This window comes from Scyliorhinus canicula, chromosome 12, assembly GCF_902713615.1.
Source record: "Scyliorhinus canicula chromosome 12, sScyCan1.1, whole genome shotgun sequence".
Classification (NCBI taxonomy): Eukaryota; Metazoa; Chordata; class Chondrichthyes; order Carcharhiniformes; family Scyliorhinidae; genus Scyliorhinus; species Scyliorhinus canicula.
In genome coordinates, this window is record NC_052157.1 from 72,350,039 (window position 1) to 72,365,210 (window position 15,172).

Consider the following 15,172-nt stretch of genomic DNA (forward strand, 5'->3'; position numbering starts at 1 on the left):
CCATTGCCTTCCCTGTCGACATTAGCCCAAACTCCAGAGCTTCTGCCTCTCCTTCAGCAGTGCTTCCTCAGGCACCGGAATATCTCCAGTGCACTGCCAAAAGGCCTCCACTAGTCTCAGCCTTTCGGCCTGCTCTGCCCTCACTTTATGCACCTTAATAGAAATAAACTCCCCTCTAACCACTTCCTTCAGTGCCTCCCACACCGTGGTCGCAGAGATCTGCCCGGTCTTATTATGGTCTACATATTCTAGATAGCCACCCCTATCTTCTCACATGATGTGGAGATGCCGGCGTTGGACTGGGGTGAGTAAGAAGTCTTACAACACCAGGTTAAAGTCCAACAGGTTTGTTTCAAATTACTAGCTTTCAGAGCACTGCTCCTTCCTCGGGTGAATGAAGAGGTTTGTTCCAGAAACATACATAGAGACAAAGTCAAAGATGCCAGACAATGCTTCGAATGAGAGCATTTGCAGGTAATTAAGTCTTTACAGATCCAGAGATAGGGGGAACCCCAGGTTAAAGAGGTGTGAATTGTCTCAAGCCAGGACAGTTGGTAGGATTTTGCAAGTCCAGGCCAGATGGTGGGGGAATGAATGTAATGCGACATGAATCCAAGGTCCTGGTTGAGGCTGTACTCATGTGTGTGGAACTTGGCTATTAGTTTCTGCTCGGCGATTTTGCGTTGTCGCGCGTCCTGAAGGCAGCCTTGGAGAACGCTTACCCGGAGATCAGAGGCTGAATGCCCTTGACTGCTGAAGTGTTCCCCGACTGGAAGAGAACATTCCTGCCTGGTGATTGAGGATCCAGCCCCATATTAAAATCTCTTCCAGCAATCCCCCCCCCATGATCAGCCAATGCGTGTGCAGACCTGAGATCTTTGCCAGAACCTGCCTCAAACTCCACAGCGAACTGCACATCATTCCAATTTGGGGCATAAATGTTCACCAGCACTATGGGTTCCAATCTGGCGGCCACCAGGGTCCGCAACTATGCTCCCCACTGCAAAGGGCACCCTCTTATTAACCAACACTGCTGGTTTCCATATCCAGCTCTGAATGAAACACCTGTCCCACCCAAGCCTTCCTCAGCCTCGTCTGATCCACCACCTTCAAATGCTCGCCTTCAAACTCCTCAACTGCATGAATATGCACGACCTCTTAACAAGGCCATTTAATCCCCAATCATTCCATTAAATCGGCCAGGTCAGGGGTTGTCCCTGTCCCCTGCTGCTTCCGGTCAGCCATATCCCCGCTTTAACCAGGGTCTCCCCAAGATATCTGATGCAGTCATCCCTTAAACAACTGCACCACACCAACTCCACCATGTCAGCAACCCATCACTCCCCCCCCCCCCCCCCCACATCCACCACCCCCCGCCATTCCTAACAGGGAAAAAGAGAAAGGAAACCAGCCCCCAACACCCCGCTTCACAATAGATACATCCCCCACCAACTCCTATTAACTAGCCAATCTGCTAGCATGGTGGCCCCCACTCAAGTCAACTGCCTTCCCCCAAACCCCCAATCCCTCGCATCCACTCCTCAACCTTCCCACTTGTACCCACAACCCCAATAACCCACATGAAACAACATTCAACCCAACTGCAAAACACCAACACTCCCCCCCCCGATGGTATCTCCCTAGTCCAAAGTTCTTACAAGACCACAAGGTGAGGATTGAACAAGCAGAGAGAGCATGGGTGGCCACCAGGATGAGTAGAGGTAGGAAGGTGGTACAGGAGTCCCCTTGGCCACCCCCCTTTCGAATAGATTTACTGTTTTGGATACTGTTGGGGGGGGGTGACTGCACAGAGGAGACGTTTGGCAGCCAACTTAATGGCACCATGGGTGGTTCTGCTGCACAAGAGGGGAGGGGGAAGAATGCAGCTCTATAGTGGTCGGGGATTCAATTGTTACTGGAACAGATAGGTCTTACTGTGGCCATCAAAGTAACTCTAGGATGGTGTGTTGCCTCCCTGGTGCCAGGGTCCGGGATGACACTGAACGGCCACAGGGCATCCTGAAGGGGGAGGGTGATAAGGCATAGGTCATGGCACATGTTGGTATCAATGACAGAGGTAGAAAGAGGGATGAGCTCTTGCATCAGAAATTCAGGAAGCTGGGCTGTGGACTAAAAAGCAGGACCTCTCGGGTTGTAATCTCTAAATTATTCCCAGTGCCACGCGCTAGCGAGTATAGAAATAGGAGAATAACACAGATGAATGCGTGGCTTAAGAGTTGGTGCAGAGGAAAGGGTTTTAGATTCCTGGACCATTGGGACCATTTCTGGGAAGGTGGGATCTGTACAAGCGGGACATCTGAACCAGAGGGGGACTAACATCCTTGCTGGTGGGTTTGCTCGTGCTGTTGGAAGGAGTTTAAACTAATTTGGCAGCGGACGGGGACACAGATTGTTAGCAGAATAGAGACACAGTATAACACAGAAAAACAATCAGCTTAGAGGGAGTACAGCGGTAATAAGTTTCAGGCGATTAAGACAAGGCTGAATGGCCTCTACTTTAATGCCTGGAGTATTACAGATAAAATGGATGAGTTAAGGGCGAGGGTTGACATGTGGAACTATGATACAGTAGCCATCACGGAGACGTGGTGGATGGAGGGGCAGGATTGGCAGCTTAACATTCCGGGATACAGAATCTTCAGGAGGGACAGGGGAGGGGGCAAAAGAGGGGGAGGCATTGCAGCATTAGTTAAGGAGTCAATTACTGCAGTAAGGGGAGATGATATCTTTGGGTGGCTTTAAATTAAATAATAAAGGGGCAGCCACATTGCTAGATGTTTATTATAGACCTCCAGATAGTGGGAAATTGAGAAGTAAATATGAGCACAATTTGCAGAAGTCTGTACAAATAATAATAGGGTCATTATAGTGGGTGATTTCAACTTTCCCAACATTAACTGGGGTAGTCATTGTGTTGAGGGCTTAGATGGAGCAGAGTTCATAAAATATATACAAGAGAACTTTTTCGCTCAACATGTGGAAGGTCCAATAAGGGATGGTGCAGTGCTGGACCTAATTCTGGGGAATGAAGCCGGGCAGTTGGGTGATGAAATTGTGGGGGAGCATTTTAGTGATAGCGACCACAACATGGTGCAATTTAAGTTTGTTATGGACAAGGAAATAGACAAATTGCAGAAAAAGGTCTTGGATTGGGGGAGAGCAGACGCTAATAAAATAAGGCAGGGTCTGGCCAAGGTAGATTGAAACAAGTTACAGGTGGGGAGATCTACAGAAGAGCAGTGAGGGGGGCGGGGGGGGGGGGGGGGTGTTCAAAGAGGAAATGGGGAGGGTACAGGTCCAACATGTTCCTGTAATAGGAAGGAGTAACAAGCCCAGAGAAGCATGGATGGCCAGAGATATTCAGGATACAATGTGAAGGGAATTAGAGGCTTTTAATAAGTACAAGGGGAGCAAATCAACAGAGGCATTAGCGGAATACAGAAAGTGCAGGATGGAGCTTAAGAAAGCAATTAGGAGATCAAACAGGGGATGTGAGAAATCTCGAGCTGGTAAAAGTAGGGAAAATCCCAAGATATCCTCTAAGTATATCAATGGGAAGAGGATAACTCGGGGGGAACAAGCAGGGCCCATTAGGGACCCAGGGGGAATCTGGGGTGGAACCAGAGGACATTGGTATAGTGTTAAATGAATATTTCACATCTGCCTTCCCCCAAGAGGATAAGGAGGCAGATATGGAACTCGGGGAGACAGACTCTCAGGTTATTGAGCAAGTTGTCATAAGGAGGAACAATGTATTGGAGGTGTTGGCAGGCTTGATAGTGGAGAAATCTCCAGGTCCGGAAAAACTTTGCCCCAGGTTACTGTGGGAGGTGAGGGAGGAGATTGCAGGGGCCCTGATCCAAATTTATAATTCCTCTCTGGCCATGGGAGAGGTGCCAGAGGACTGGAGAACCACGAATGTGGACCCACTATTTAAGAAAGGCTGTAGGGATAAGCCAGGGAACTAGCGGTCAGTGAGTCTCACATCAGGGAAACTAATGGGGGAAATTCTGAAGGAGAGAATCTATGGACAGCATGATAGCATAGTGGTTAGCACTATGGCTTCACAGTTCCAGGGTCACAGGTTCGATTCCCGTCTTGGGTAACTGTCTGTGTGGAGTCTGCACGTTCTCCCCGTGTCTGCGTTGGTTTCCTCCGGGTGCTCCGGTTTCCTCCCACAAGTCCTGAAAGATGTGCAATAAGTAATTTGGACATTCTGAATTCTCCCTCTGTGTACTCGAACAGGCTCCGGAATGTGGTGATTAGGGGCTTTTCACAGTAACTTCATTGCAGTGTTAATGTCAGCCTACTTGTGACAATATAGGTTATAAAAGAAATAAATATCTCAACTTGGAGAGGCAAGGTTTGATTATGAATAGTCAGCATGGCTTTGTCAGAGGGAGGTCATGTCCAACAAATTTGATTGAATTTTTTGAGCACGTGACTAAGTGCACATGAGGGTAGTGTAGTTGATGTTGTTTACATGGATTTCGGCAAAGCATTTGACAAGGTCCCACATGGGAGACTTGTAAAGAAGGCACATGCACATGGACTACAGGGAAGCTTGATAGGGTGGATTCACAGCTGGCTGAGCTGTAGGAAACTGAGGGTGAAGCAAGTGTCCAGTGGCGTACCACAGGGATCTGTGCCAGGTCCCCTATTATTCGTCATTTATATAAATTATTTGGATAACTATGTGGGGGGTAGGATCAGTAAGTTTGCGGACGACACAAAGATAGGCTGAGTGGTTAACTGTGAAGCTGAGAGTCTGAGGTTACAGGAAGATTTGGACGGGATGGTCAAATGGGCAGAAAAGTGGCAGATGGAATTTAATCTTGAAAAGTGTGAGGTGACTTCCGGTTGCGGCTATGACCAGCTAAGTCGCACGTTTGGCTGCTCCTGCTACAAAGGTGTTTTCGGGCCGATTGGAGGGCCCCAACGGCGCTGTAAGGACAAATCCCGGTGGGGGAAGGCTCCCTGAAGAGAACCAGACCAACTTTATGGTCGGTACCCGGAGTGGGGTGGTAAAGAAAGCAACAGCAGCTCCCAGAAAAAAGCGGGGGAAGAAAACCAAAATGGCGGCCGGTGGCGCACCCGAGGAATGGAGGAAATGGGCGGAGGAGCAGCAGGCCGCTCTCCTGCGCTTCTTTACGGAGCTGAAAATGGAGCTCTTGGAGTCAATGAATGCGACGACCACCAGGCTGATGGGGGCACAGGCGACCCAAGAGGCGTCGATTCGGGAGCTGCAGCAGGAGATGACTGTGAGGGAGGAGGAGGCCACGGTCCTCGTGGGAAAGGTAGAGGTGCACGAGGCACTCCACCTGAAATGGCAGAGCCGTTTTGAGGAGCTGGATACCCGAATGAGGCGGACGAACCTGAGGATCTTGGGCCTGGCAGAAGGCCTGGAGGGGTCAGACCTCCCGGGATACGTAGCAGAAATGCTGAGCTCCCTGATGGGGGCAGGGGCCGTCCCTTCGCCCCTGGAGCTGGAAGAGGCCTACAGGGTCATGGCTAGGAGGCCAAGAGCAAATGAGCCCCCGAGGGCGGTGCTGGTGCGGTTCCAGCGACTCAGCGACCGTGAGAGAGTGCTGGAGTGGGCCAAGAGGGAAAGGAGCAGTAAGTGGGAGAATTCGACGGTGAGGGTCTACCAGGACTGGAATGCGGAGGTGGCTAAGCGGCGGGCCCGGTACAACCGGACGAAGGCGGTGCTACATGCAAAACGGATCAGGTTCGGAATGCTGCAGCCAGCGCGCTTGTGGGTCACCTACAGGAACCAACACCACTATTTTGAGTCCCCGGAGGAGGCGTGGGCCTTTGTACAGGAAGAGAAACTGGACTCGAATTAGACCCAGGGGATACTTGGCGGCCGTAGCCGTTCGGGTACTTTCAGCTGAATTCTTTGTTTGGATTTTGAACTCTTGCTGTGGGTTTTTCTTCTGATGTTTTTTCCCCCCTTTGCCAACTTCCCTTAGTTATTGTTATTGTGGTTATTCATGGTTATTTATGGTTATTTATACTGTTTGGTAGAGGGCGATTGTTAAGTACATTGTTATTTGTTATCTATCTGTTATTTATAATGTTAAGTTGGGGAGGCGGGACGGGGGGGAGAGCAGATCGGGGATATGGGCTCCTAGGGGGGGTTCTTTACAGGCATGGACGGGGACGGGGGTGGAACTGAAGATGGCGGGGTGGGGTGTGGCAGGGCGAAAGCGCGGGCTTTCCTCTGTTTTCCCGCGCGCGGGGCAGAGGAGGGGGGAGGGGAGGAGTGCGGGGCGTGGCTAGCAATGGCGACCTTTCCCGCGCTGGAGCGGGGCCAGGGAGGAGTGGCAAGGGGGGGGAGGCCCCCCCCGAGCCGGGGGGAGTCGGAGTGTGGCAGGAGCAGCCGGGTCAGCGTGAACCAGCTGACTTACGGGAGTACGATGGAGGGTACATCGCGGCTAGGAGGGGTCCTAGCCTGGGGGGGGGGGGGGGGGGGGGGGGGTGAGGGAGGGACACCGGGTTGCTGCTGGAAAGACCAGAAACGGGAAGTGGAGGACTGGAGAGGTGGGGGGAGGGGGGCATCGCCATGGGGAGCGGGTCAGAAGGGGAGGGTCGACCCGGGGCGAGCAGGGAACAGGACATGGCTAATCGGCAGGGGAAGGGGGCGGGTCGTCCCGCAACCCGGCTGATCACTTGGAACGTGAGGGGGCTGAATGGGCCGGTCAAGAGATCAAGGGTATTCTCACACCTGAAGGGACTGAAGGCTGATGTAGCAATGTTACAGGAGACCCATTTGAAGGTAGTGGACCAGGTTCGCCTGAGAAGGGGGTGGGTGGGACAGGTGTTCCACTCTGGATTGGATGCAAAGAACCGGGGGGTGGCGATTCTGGTGGGAAAGAGGGTGTCGTTCGTGGCGGAGGAGGTGGTGGCGGATAAGGAGGGTAGGTATGTGATGGTGAAGGGTAAGCTGCAGGGGGAGAAAGTGGTGATGGTCAACGTATATGCCCCGAACTGGGATGACGCGGGTTTTATGAGGCGCCTATTGGGCCTCATTCCGGGACTGGAGGCAGGGGGCTTGATCATGGGGGGGGACTTTAACACAGTGCTGGACCCTGGGCTAGACAGATCGAGCTCAAGGACCAATAGGAGGCCGGCAGCGGCAGAAGTGCTGAGGGGGTACATGGAGCAGATGGGAGGAGTAGACCCATGGAGGTTTGGTAGGCCGAGGGCGAGGGAGTATTCCTTTTTCTCCCACGTCCATAGAGTGTACTCCAGAATCGATTTCTTCGTGTTGAGCAGGGGGCTGATCCCGAGGGTACGGGAAGCTGAGTACTCGGCCATTGCGATCTCTGATCATGCACCACATTGGGTGGATGTGGAAATGGGGGAGGCGCGGGACCAGCGCCCGCTGTGGCGGCTGGATGTGGGGCTGTTAGCGGACGACGAGGTGTGTAAAAGGGTCCGGAAGAGCATTGAGAGCTATCTGGACTTGAATGACACGGGTGAGGTGCAGGTGGGGATGGTCTGGGAGGCCCTGAAGGCAGTGATCAGGGGAGAGCTGATCTCCATAAGGGCACACAGAGAAAGAAAGGAGAGGCAGGAGAGGGAGAGGCTGGTGGGGGAGCTATTGGAAGTGGATAGGAGATATGCGGAGGCACCAGAGGAGGGGCTGCTGGGAGAACGGCGCAGCCTGCAGGTCAAGTTCGACCTGCTGACCACCAGGAAGGCAGAGACGCAGTGGAGGAGGGCACAGGGCGCAGTCTATGAGTATGGGGAAAAGGCGAGCAGAATGCTGGCACACCAGCTTCGCAAACGAGATGCGGCTAGGGAGATTGGGGGAGTGAAGGAGAGGGGCGGGAAGGTAGTGCAGAAGGGGCAAGAAGTGAATGGGGTCTTCAGGGATTTTTACAAGGAGTTGTATCGGTCTGAGCCGCCGACGAGGAGAGGGGGAATGGAGGACTTCCTAAACAAATTGAGGTTCCCAAGGGTCCAGGAGGGGCTGGTAGAAGGGCTGGGGGCGCCAATAGGGCTAGAGGAGCTAGTCAAGGGAATAGGTCAGATGCAAGCAGGGAAGGCGCCGGGGCCAGATGGGTTCCCGGTGGAATTCTACAAGAAAAATGTGGACTTGGTGGGACCGGTACTGGTACGAGCCTTTAATGAGGCGCGAGAGGGGGGGGTTCTGCCCCCGACAATGTCGCAGGCTCTGATCTCCCTGATATTGAAGCGGGATAAAGACCCCGTGCAGTGCGGGTCCTACAGGCCTATCTCGCTTCTGAACGTGGATGCCAAGTTGCTGGCAAAGATCCTGGCAGCTAGAATAGAGGATTGTGTGCCAGGGGTAATCCATGAGGACCAGACAGGGTTCGTGAAGGGGCGGCAGCTCAACACGAACGTGCGGAGATTGCTGAATGTAATTATGATGCCGGCAGTGGAGGGGGAGGCTGAGATAGTGGTAGCACTGGACGCGGAGAAGGCATTCGATAGGGTGGAGTGGGAGTACCTGTGGGAGACGTTGGAACGGTTTGGGTTTGGGGAAGGGTTTATTAAGTGGGTGAAGTTGCTCTACTCGGCCCCGACGGCGAGTGTAGTGACAAACGGGAGGAGGTCGGAGTATTTCGGGCTCCACCGAGGGACCAGGCAGGGATGTCCCCTATCCCCCCTACTTTTCGCACTGGCGATTGAACCGTTGGCGATGGCACTGAGGGGTTCAGGGGGGTGGAGAGGACTGACTAGGGGAGGGGAGGAACATCGAGTATCGCTGTATGCGGATGATCTACTGCTGTACGTGGCAGACCCAGAAGGGGGAATGCCGGAGATAATGGAACTATTAGCAGAGTTTGGGGACTTTTCGGGGTACAAACTAAATTTGGGCAAAAGCGAGGTTTTTTGTGATACACCCGGGGGATCAGGGAGAGGGTATTGGGAGACTCCCCTTCAAGCGAGCAGGAAAGAGCTTTAGGTACTTAGGGGTGCAGGTGGCAAGGAACTGGGGGACCCTCCACAAGTTGAACTTTTCCAGGCTGGTGGAACCGATGGAGGAGGAATTTAAGAGGTGGGACATGGTACCGTTGTCGCTGGCGGGCAGGGTGCAGTCAATCAAAATGACGGTCCTCCCAAGGTTCTTGTTTTTATTTCAGTGCTTGCCCATCTTCCTCCCTAGGGCCTTCTTCAAAAAGGTGACGAGTAGCATCATGAGCTACGTGTGGGCGCATGGCACCCCAAGGGTGAGGAGGGTCTTTTTGGAGCGGAGTAGGGACAGTGGAGGGCTGGCACTACCCAATCTCTCGGGGTATTACTGGGCGGCAAATGTGTCAATGGTGCGCAAGTGGATGATGGAAGGGGAGGGGGCAGCTTGGAAACGAATGGAGAGGGCGTCCTGTGGCAACACAAGCCTGGGGGCCCTAGTAACGGCACCATGGCCGCTCCCCCCCACGAGGTACACCACGAGCCCGGTGGTGGCGGCCACCCTCAAGATATGGGGGCAGTGGAGGCGACACAGGGGGGAAATGGGAGGTCTGTTGGCGGCGCCAATAAGAGGAAACCATAGATTCATCCCGGGGAACATCGACGGGGGATTTCAGAGCTGGTACAGGGTGGGCATACGGCAGCTGAAGGACCTATTTATAGAGGGGAGGTTTGCGAGCCTGGGAGGGCTGGAGGAGAAGTTTGAGCTCCCCCCGGGAAACATGTTCAGATATTTACAAGTGAAGGCATTTGCTAGGCGGCAGGTGGAGGGGTTCCCCCTGCTCCCCAGTAAGGGGGCGAGTGATAGGGTGCTCTCGGGGGTCTGGGTCGGAGGGGGGAAGATATCAGACATCTACAAGATAATGCAGGAGGCGGAAGAAGCATCAGGGGAGGAGCTGAAAGCCAAGTGGGAAGTGGAGCTGAGAGAGCAGATAGAAGACGGGACGTGGGCAGATGCACTGGAGAAGGTCAATTCTTCCTCCTCGTGTGCGAGGCTGAGCCTCATTCAATTTAAGGTGCTGCATAGAGCTCACATGACGGGGACAAGGATGAGCCGGTTCTTTGGGGGTGAGGATAGGTGTGTCAGATGTCTGGGAGGCCCAGCGAACCATGTGCATATGTTCTGGGCATGTCCGGTGCTGGAAGGGTTCTGGAAGGGGGTGGCAAGGACGGTGTCGAAGGTGGTGGGGTCCAGGGTCAAACCAGGATGGGGGCTTGCGATCTTTGGGGTCGGGGTAGAACCGGGGGTACAGGAGGCTAGGGAGGCCGGAATACTGGCCTTTGCGTCCCTAGTGGCTCGACGAAGGATATTAATTCAATGGAAGGACGCGAGGCCTCCAAGCGTTGAAACTTGGATTAACGATATGGCTAGCTATATTCAGCTAGAAAGGATCAAATTTGCCCTGAGAGGGTCGGTACAGGGATTCTCCAGGCGGTGGCAACCTTTCCTTGACTTTTTAGATCAAAGATAGGCGTACGGGGTCGTGGCAGCAGCAACCCGGGGGGGGGGGGGGGGAGGGGGCGGGAGGGGGGGGGGGGGAGGGGAGGGGAAGGGGGGGCAGCAATGGTCGTGGGGGGACATGCACGACTGTAACGCGGGCAAGTCTGCTCGCTGCTCATGTCTGAAACTGTAGGCTGCCTTGTTTGTTAAGTTGTTGCTTGGGGGGGGGGGGGGGGGGGGAGGGCTGGGGCGCGCGAGGGGGCGGGCGAGGGAGGGATATTTGCCTAGAGGGATTGTGTTGTAAATAATTTAAAAATTAGTAGGGGTAAATGTCTGTATGGAAAAACTCTTTCAATAAAAATTATTTAAAAAAAAAAAGAAAAGTGTGAGGTGTTACATTTTGGAAGGAGCAATTTGACAAGGAAATATTCAATGAATGGCACCACACAGGGGAGTCCTGAGGAACAAAGAGACCTTGGCATATTTGTAAATAGATCTCTGAAGGCAGAAGGGCAGGTTAATAGGGTGATGAAAAGACATATGGTACACTTGCCTTTATCAATCGTGGCACAGATTACCAAAGCAAGGCAGTCATGTTGGAGTTATAAAGAACATCGGTGAGGCCACACAGCTGGAGTACTGTGTGCAGTTCTGGTCGCCACATTATAGGAAGGATGTGTTTGCACTGGAGAGGGTGCAGAGACATTGCACCAGGATGTTGTCTGGGATGGAACATTTTTGTTATGAAGAGAGGCTGGATAGGTTTGGGTTGTTTTCGCTGGAGCAGCGAAGACGGAGGAGCGACCTGATCGAGGTGTACATGATTATGAAGGACATGGACAGGGTGGATAGGGAACAGCTATTCCCCTTAGTTGAAGGGTCGGTTACGATGGGTCACAAGTTCAAGGTGAGGGGCGGGAGGTTCAGGGGTGATTTCAGGAAAAACCTTTTTACCCAGAGGGTGGTGATAGTCTGGAACGCACTGCCTGGGAGGGTGGTAGAAGCAGGTTGCCTCACATCTTTTAAAAAGTACCTGGATAAGCACTCGGCACGTATTATTATTTGAGGCTTTGGGCAAAATGGGATTAGGATTGGCAGATCAGGTGCCTTTCATGCAGACTCAATGGGCTGAACGGCATTTCTGCACTGTATTTTTCTCTGATTCTGTGAAGACTATGGTCTCTACAAACCCGCTCGGCTCCTCCAGCGTGTCCATGTAGAACTCCTGGCCCTGGTACGTGACCACAACCGGGCTGGGTACAGCACCCCTAATTTCACTCCTTCCTTGAACAGGAGTGCTTTGACATTTGAACCCAGCCCAGCACTTCTCGCCCAGATCCTGGTAGATCCAAATCACATTCCCTTCCCAATCTCACTTCCTTGTCTCCTTCACCCACCACAGAATCTTCTCCTTGTATCTATGCAAATATCCAAACATCACCCGCGCTGCTCCCCCACCTTCGGCCTTCTCCTCAGTGACCTGTACACTCAATCCACCTCAGTGGGGTCCCTCTTCCCTACCAGCTTCCCAAGCATGCTAGCTACATACTTTGTGGCCTGCATTCCTCAATGCCTTCGGCAGCCCCACAATTGGGAGATTCGGCCTCTTCGACCAATTCTCCAAATCGTCACTTTCTCCATCAGCTTCTTTTGGCCCAACTCCGCCAGGGTAATCTCTGCCTACAATGATGCCAGTCGTTCCTCATGCTCCGCAGCCGACTCTTCCACTTTTTGGGGTGACTATGTACCTCCAACCTCTGCTCCACTCTATCCAAGGGCTGCCCGAATAGGGTCTGCCATCTCAGCCAGGTCCTCTGATGCTTTGCTGCCGGAAATTGGAAGTCAAAAATTCCATCAACTATACTGTGGACCACTGAGCGGACAATGACACCAGAGGGCTCTCCACCATCTTTCCTTCTGTCGCACTTCGCGAAAGCTCCTGGTCTGACTTACCCCTTTACAGTTGCGTCCCTTGTTTGATCGGGCTAACATATGCCCACCTGAAGGAGAATCCTTAGCTCTATCTGTTCCTGTACTTTTTACCAGAAAACACGCCTGTGAACGGTAACAAGGACCAAACAATTCCGCCCAGAGCAGGAGCCACCGAATGTGCGACCACTCACTCCATGGTCTCCACCGGAAGTCTGGAATTGGATACATGATAACAAAAAGTTTGAAGTGTTGTGGGAAAAGACTCGGTGTCATGGACTTATTAGATAGACCTGTCAAAGGGCCAGTACAGACATTGTGGGTGAATGGCCTCCTCTGTGCTTTGAGATTCTTTGATATTTATGAAGTGTGGACAGTGTCAGTGGTCAATCCGTCCTCATATCATTGAGTGAAACTGACTCTCACCTTCATACAGGGGATCTCTCCCCTCTATCTTTAACGCTCTGTTTCGATCACACTGCCCTGAACGACAAACCCTAGCACTTACTTCTCCCGGTGACTATGTGGCCTCCTTTCAGTCTCTTTATCTGCGCTGTGCTGTAAACATACTTCAGAAAACTATGAGCCTGTTTCACAAAGGCTGGATCCAGGCCGGAATCTGGAATCCGGTCCATATTTTTCATCACCTCTTTATCGGCTGGTCTGTCAAACACGAAACACTTGAGACTGGGGAAATAATTCCTGATGCATTCCCTGGGAAGGTTGTAGTCCTGAATTTTTTTATTGGAGCCTGAAAGGAAAGAATATATGTTTTTTAACAAATCACCTCTTAAGACGTTAAAACCAAATGCACCCTGATTAGGACAGTCAGCAGTGGCTCCATGGGCAGCACTCTCACCCCTGAATCAAGCGGTCATGGGCTTCACAGAATGTCCAGAGATGTGAGCCAATAATCTAGCCTGACACTCCCCATTACCACTCCGAATGGTAGCGCTGCCCTCATGGATGGTCAGTACTGAGGGAGTACCACGCTGTCAGAGGGTCAGTACTGAGGGAGCATCACACTGTACGAGGGTCAGAGGGAGTGCTGTACTGTCAGAGGGTCAGTACTGAGGGAGTGCTGCACTGTCAGAGGGTCGGTACTGAGGGAGTGCTGCACTGTCAGAGGGTCAGTCCTGAGGGAGTGCTGCACTGTCAGAGGGTCAGTACTGAAGGAGCATTGCACTGTCCGAGGGTCAGTACTGAGGGAGCGCCACACTGTCAGAGGGTCAGTACTGAGGGAGCGCTGCACTGTCAGAGGGTCAGTACTGAGGGAGTGCTGCATGGTCAGAGGGTCAGTACTGAGGGAGTGCTGCACTGTCAGAGGGTCAGTACTGAGGGAGTGCTGCACTGTCAAAGGGTCAGTCCTGAGGGAGTGCTGCACTGTCAGAGGGTCAGTACTGAGGGAGTGCTGCATTGTCAGAGGGTCAGTACTGAAGGAGCACTGCACTGTCCGAGGGTCAGTACTAAGTGTGCACCGCACTGCCCGATGGTCAGTTCTGAGGGAGCGACGCACTGTCCGAGGGTCAGGTACATAGATACATAGCAGATAGGAGCAAGAGGAGGCCTTTTGGCCCTTCGAGCATGCTCCGCCATTTATCATGATTATGGCTGATCAGTCTGGTAAACCTTTGCTGCACTCCCTTGAGAGCAAGAACATCCTTCCTCAGAAAAGTAGACCAAAACTACAATATTGTAGGTGTGGCCTCACCAAGTACCTGTATAATTGCAGCAACACATCCCTGCTTCTGTACTCTAAACCTCTCACAATGAAGACCAACGTACCATTCGCCTTCTTTACCGCCTGCTGCACCTGCATGCTTACCTTCAGCAACTGGTGCACAAGGACACCCAGGTCCCGCTGCACACTCCTCTCTCCCAATTTACAACCATTCAGGTAGTAATCTGCATTCCTGTTTTTGCTTCCAAAGTGAATAACCTCACACTTATCCAAATTATACTGTATCTGCCATTGATTTACCCACTCGCCCAACCTGCCCAGATCATGCTGTAGGATCTCTGCATCCTCATCACAATTCATCCGTCCACCCAACTTGGTATCATCTGCAAACTTTGAGCTGTTACATTTTGTTCCCTCATCTAAATCATTAATATATATTGTGAATAGCTGGGGTCCCAGCACCGATCCCTGTGGTACCCCACTAGCTACTGCCTGCCAATTTGAAAAGGATCCATTAATTCCTACTCTTTATTTCCTCTCCGCCAACCAGTTTTCTATTCACCTCAATGCACTTCCCCCAGTCCCATGCAGTTTCATCTTGCACAATAATCTCTTAAGCAGGACTTTGCCAAACGCCTTCTGAAAGTCCAAATATACCACATCAACTGGCTCCCACTTGTCAACTGTACTAGTTACACCTTCAAAGAATTCCAACGGATTAATCAAGCATGATTTCACCTTCATAAATCTATACTTACTCTACTTTCTAAATGTTCCATGACAAAGTCCTTGATAATAGATTCAAGCATTTGCCCCACTACCAATGTTAGGCTTACTGGTCTGTAATTCCCCGTTTTCTCTCTACCTCCATTTTTGAATATCGGAGTGACGTGAGCTACACTCCAATCAGCAGGGACTGTTCCAGAGTCTATAGAATCCCGGAAGATGACCACCAATGCATCCACTATTTCCAGAGCCACTTCTTTAAGCACTTTGGATGCAGATTATCAGGCCCTGGGGATTTATTCACCTTCAATCCCATCAATTTTCCCAGCACTATTTCTCTAACAATATTGATCTCCCTCAGTTCTTCTGCCTCACAAACCCTTTCATTCTCCAACACTTCTGGTATCCAGTGCAAAGTGAGCGCCGCACTA

At 52.1% G+C, this 15,172-nt stretch overlaps 1 protein-coding gene across 1 annotated transcript in view; it reads right to left on the bottom strand.

The window, feature by feature from the left end:
* The window catches only part of LOC119974282 (guanylate-binding protein 1-like), an 84,004-nt gene that overhangs the window by 7,602 nt on the left and 61,230 nt on the right, over positions 1-15,172 (bottom strand). The window contains exon 10 of the mRNA XM_038813054.1: positions 12,843-13,085. Coding sequence (XP_038668982.1) covers positions 12,843-13,085 — 243 coding nt within the window. The remainder of the gene's footprint in view (positions 1-12,842; positions 13,086-15,172) is intronic.